General features: G+C 61.1%; 1 protein-coding gene across 1 annotated transcript in view; it reads right to left on the reverse strand.

Annotated features, from left to right (window-relative positions):
• Nucleotides 1-4,553: 4,553 nt before the first annotated feature.
• ANKRD55 (ankyrin repeat domain 55) overlaps nt 4,554-5,167 on the reverse strand; it is a 24,605-nt gene continuing 23,991 nt past the window's right edge. Inside the window, exon 11 of the mRNA XM_014546037.1 lies at nt 4,554-4,595. Coding sequence (XP_014401523.1) covers nt 4,554-4,595 — 42 coding nt within the window. The remainder of the gene's footprint in view (nt 4,596-5,167) is intronic.

Raw genomic sequence — 5,167 nt, forward strand, 5'->3', positions numbered from 1 at the left:
GGAGCGAGGCCTGGCAGCGAGTGGAGTGGGCGGGGGCCGAGGACAGCCCTCGCCTCAGATGGAGCCTGTGGACAGCCCCTGGCTCTGTGTGTGGTTTTGTGATGAAGGAGACCTCTCTGCCGGCTGCACTGTGGGCCCAGAGCGGCCAGGGGTGAAGGGAGAGACGGGGCCTGGACACGTTCACCCAAGTCCCAGGTTAAAGCCTTTTTGTTTCTGACTCTTCCTCCTAAGAACTCTGTTTCCTGTTTTCCCTTTTGCCACAATGCCCTCCCCTGGCTCCTGCCCCTCCACCCCTCAGCCCTCCTCTCCTGTCAGTGGCGGCAAAATCAGGGCAGATGGAGTGTTGAAACCGTGGCCGCGGAAGCTTATGAAACGCATTCCCCCCAGTCCCCCGGAGCGGCCCAGCCTTGCTATTGCAACAGCTTTGGGACGGCCTGTCTGCTGGGGAGACGGTGCCCGTGGCATGAGGGGTGGCCCCCAGGAGCCCCCTCTCTGTGTCACACAAAACCCAGGCCCTGGGTGGGGGCAGAGGCGGGCGGTGGGCGAGGCTCTGTCTGCTCCTAGATCCTGGCTGCCGGGCCCTGGGCGGACTGCTGGGCAGGCCTCCTGCGGGTGCGGGGGGGTGGAGAGCAGGTGGCTGGGGGCAGGACAGCGGGCCCTTGAGAACCTCAGTGAGGGCCTCCTGGGCGGGAAGGGGGGGGACGGGGGCTGGGTCCTGGCCCCGGAGGTGGGAGGTGCCAGCAGCCTGTGGGTGCGCCATCCTGGGTGAAGGCCAGCGGGAGGGCCTGGGAGTCTGGAACAGCTCAGCTCTCGGGAGGAGCAGGAAGCCACCACGTGGGCTGAAGCGGACGGGGCGTTACTGAGGCCAGGACTGCAGAACTGGTGGGAGGAATCATGGGGAAAAAAAGGATCGTGAAACAAACACAAAACTGAGCCAGGGGCTGGGAGGGGCTCGGGGAGGGGGATGGAGAGAGGGACGGAGAGAGGGACGGAGAGGGGGGCGGGGAGCCTGAAGCTGCTGTCCTCCCACTCCCAGGGCGGCAGGAACAACATTCAGGGACAGACAGCAGGCAGTGATGGCCTGAGGGGGGAGGGGAGGGGGAGGGGAGAGGGACGCTGGTGAGGGAGGAGACCTGACTCGGGTGGTGAGCACAGCGCAGTGACAGGTGATGTATGATAGAGTGAACCCCTGAAACCAGGGTCACCCCAACAAGTTCAGGAAGAAGGCGTCTTCGCTGCGTGTGACTGCGTGTCCTGCTGTTTCCAGGAGCAGGAGAGCAGCAAACCACATCCCCTTTCTTCCAGGGAAAAAGCTCTAAATAGAGTCACTTTCATTTTTCTTTATTTCAGTAAAACCGAGGTCATCCTCGCAGGGACCGGGCACAAACGTCGGGCCCACGGCCTCGGTGAGACCCCGGGAGTCCTCGGCCGCTCGGACCTCAGGCCTCCGCCCTTCATCAGGCGCCCGATGTGTTTGCGCCAAATCACCGGCACAGCCCGTGTGCCCGCGTAGGGCTGGGTTTTAAACTTGCTCCCGTCTCTCATGCTCAGGGGACACCAGCTGCTAAGCCACGCGGCCTGCTGGTGGGAATGCGGCTGCTCACGTGTCCGGGGGAGCAGGTCCCGTGGCTCCGTGACGTCACTGCTTGCAGATCAGGAGGATTTTTGACGGTTTCCTGGCGCAGACAGAGCTGAGACGCTGAGCACGTCGGGCAGAGGTGGGTCAGGGACGTGTCGGACTGACTGACTTCTGCAGTTCCCACTTGGAGTCTTTACCCATCGCCCGCCCCGCGGGGCTCAGGGGCTGAGCGTCGACCTAGGAACCAGGAGGTCACGGTTCCATTCCCCGTCAGAGCTCACACCCAGGTTGCGGGCTCGATGCCAGTGTGGGGCGTGCAGGCAGCCGATCAATGACTTTTTAAGAAAATTAGATGGGGATCCGCCAGCTAAATAACCACAGTATTTAATCAGGAGCCACACGTGGGCGCGGGAAAGGGAGGCCCGCGCTGGCCTTGTTTGGGACGGGCCCTGCCAGTCGCCCACAGGGGACGCCGGGCCTCCTCCCGGCGGGATTTGGGCTTCCAGGCCTCTGTACCCCGAGTCTGCCTCCCGCCCCCACGGCAGAGGCGAATCCAAAGGGCCTTTCAAAGACCTTGAGACAGGAAAGCGGAGGGGCTGGCAATGGCCACTCCATCTCATTTCCTCCCGACCTTCCATCCACCATCGCCAAGTGCCCCCGAACCGCGGGGGAACCACTCACGTGCACTATGGGGGGCGGGAGAGCGGGCGCCACGGCGGCCACTTCAGGTCCTAGCGCCGGGCTGCCCGTCTCCTCAGGTCCCGTGGTCTCGGGGCCACAGGCACGAAGTGGGTAAACATCAGCGTGAAGGGTGCTTGTCCCAGGCTGGGAGGGGTCAGCGCCCCGACGTTCACATAAACACGGAGGACGGCGAGGAGCGTGTGCAGCCGGAGGACACAGGAGAGCGAGAGCCGTGCTGCGGTCTTTCCTTCTCTCATCCGAGACTCCAGCTGAAAGTGCTATTTTCTCACGCCCGCCGCCCCCACCCTCCAGCCCCAAAGCCTCCGGGCTGCCCCGCCCTGGCCTGCTCCCTCCGCACCAGCAAACGCCTCCGGAAAACGTCCTCTTAATGAAACCCTGTCCTTCCTGCCACTCGAATAGTCTCTGAATTAAGTGGCCTGGGCCCCTCTGGGCTGCTCCCTTTTCTCCCTGATGTCCCTCAACTCTCACGGGACACAAACCCCAGAGGATCGGCTCTTAGCAGCAGCGGAGCCAGGGGTGGCCTCGGCTCCTACAGCGTCTGGGAGACGGACGGGCGTCAGGAAGGACCGAGGCCGCAGCCTCACGGCTCCCCTGGGGGCACCATCGAGGAAGGGGCTGGCGTCCTCTTCCACCGACCGGGCGGGAACCCTTTCCTGCCGAGGGCCATGTGGCTACGATCACGCCATTTGCTGAATAGAATTCACTTGCTGTTTCTGTGCCGTGAGGAGAGCCCGGGATTGACTGGATTTGGAGTCCCGCCCGCGGCTGCCGGGGCAGCGCCGGACCCGGTGGCTTCAGGAGCGCTCCTTCCCGATCCCTGATTCTGACGACGCCCTTGTCCACACGGGCTGTGCACCAATCACCCCTCACCATCACTTCCCACACCTCTCTCCCTCGCCCAGCCCTGCCCCCCGCTTCCTCCCCTTCTTTCCTGAACCGACCAAGTGCCTGCTGCCCGCGGACGCTACATACATCCTACACGTGCGAGTGCCTGCTGCCCGTGGGCGCTACATACATCCTACACGTGCAAGTGCCTGCTGCCTGCGGACACTACATGCATCCTACACGTGCAAGTGCCTGCTGCCTGCGGACACTACATGCATCCTACACGTGCAAGTGCCTGCTGCCTGCGGACACTACATGCATCCTACACGTGCAAGTGCCTGCTGCCTGCGGACACTACATGCATCCTACACGTGCAAGTGCCTGCTGCCTGCGGACACTACATGCATCCTACACGTGCAAGTGCCTGCTGCCTGCGGACACTACATGCATCCTACACGTGCAAGTGCCTGCTGCCTGCGGACACTACATGCATCCTACACGTGCAAGTGCCTGCTGCCTGCGGACACTACATGCATCCTACACGTGCAAGTGCCTGCTGCCTGCGGACACTACATGCATCCTACACGTGCAAGTGCCTGCTGCCTGTGGACGCTACATACATCCTACACGTGCAAATGCCTGCTGCCCGCGGACACTACATACATCCTACATGTGCAAGTGCCTGCTGCCCGTGGGTGCTACATACATCCTACACGTGCAAGTGCCTGCTGCCTGCGGACACTACATGCATCCTACACATGCAAGTGCCTGCTGCCCACGGGCGCTACATACATCCTACACGTGCAAATGCCTGCTGCCCGCGGACACTACATACATCCTACACGTGCAAGTGCCTGCTGCCTGCGGACACTACATGCATCCTACACATGCAAGTGCCTGCTGCCCACGGGCGCTACATACATCCTACACATGCAAGTGCCTGCTGCCTGCGGACGCTGCACCAACCCTAGATGTTCAGGGAGGGCTGCGCTGGCCTCAGGGAGCGTCTGTCACGTTGTTGGCATGGTCTGACCTCTCTAAACAAGTAATGCTAACGTAAGAGGTACATGTTGTACTTGAGGTACTTACAGAATAACACCCAGGCTCACAAATAGCATGGAGGGCCTGGCCTGTGTGGCTCAGTGGTTGAGCATAGGCCTATGAACCAGGAGGTCACGGTTCAATTCCCCTCAGGGCACAGGCCCGGGTTGCAGACTTGACCCCCAGTGTGGCGTGTGCAGGAGGCAGCCAATCCATGATTCTCTCATCATTGATGTTTCTATCTCTCTCTCTCCCTTCCTCTCTGAAATCAATAAAAATATATTCAAAACTATAACAACATGGAGTGACTGTGACCTTATGTGGCTAAGTCGTGACCTTTAAATCAGTCCAATCCACACAGACACCCCAGGAGGGAGACAGGCAGCGCGCCCCGAGCTCTGCTAAGTCATGGCTGTGGGACTGTCTCGAGGAGGCGGAGGTCATTCTGCTGGAACAGAAAAACAAACAATTCCACGCGCAGAGTCTGAGGAATGTGTGAGCAATGCCCGCCCCGTCCCGCTGGGCCGAGATGTGGGGCGGCCGATGCTGCGGAAACGTCGTCAATACGTGGACGTGATCACAGGACAAAGAAGGCCTGGAATCACCGTCCAGAGGTTTGGGCTGTGGCCGGGAACGGACATGGCTGGACACGCGTGTGCAGAACACTGCGTGTGAGCCATGAGCCGACGGGAGCCCTGACCGCTTTGCTCCTCAGTAACCGTCGTCGGCACAAGGAAGATGACGGAAGGAGCCTTGTTGTTTATTCAGCAAAGCTCACGTCACCAAACACACCAGCAAGCCGTCCGCAAGCGGCACATCGGCTGTGGCCGGGAACGGACATGGCTGGACACGCGTGTGCAGAACACTGCGTGTGAGCCATGAGCCGACGGGAGCCCTGACCGCTTTGCTCCTCAGTAACCGTCGTCGGCACAAGGAAGATGACGGAAGGAGCCTTGTTGTTTATTCAGCAAAGCTCACGTCACCAAACACACCAGCAAGCCGTCCGCAAGCGGCACATCA

Source organism: Myotis brandtii, unplaced genomic scaffold (genome assembly GCF_000412655.1).
Source record: "Myotis brandtii unplaced genomic scaffold, ASM41265v1 scaffold426, whole genome shotgun sequence".
NCBI lineage: Eukaryota > Metazoa > Chordata > Mammalia > Chiroptera > Vespertilionidae > Myotis > Myotis brandtii.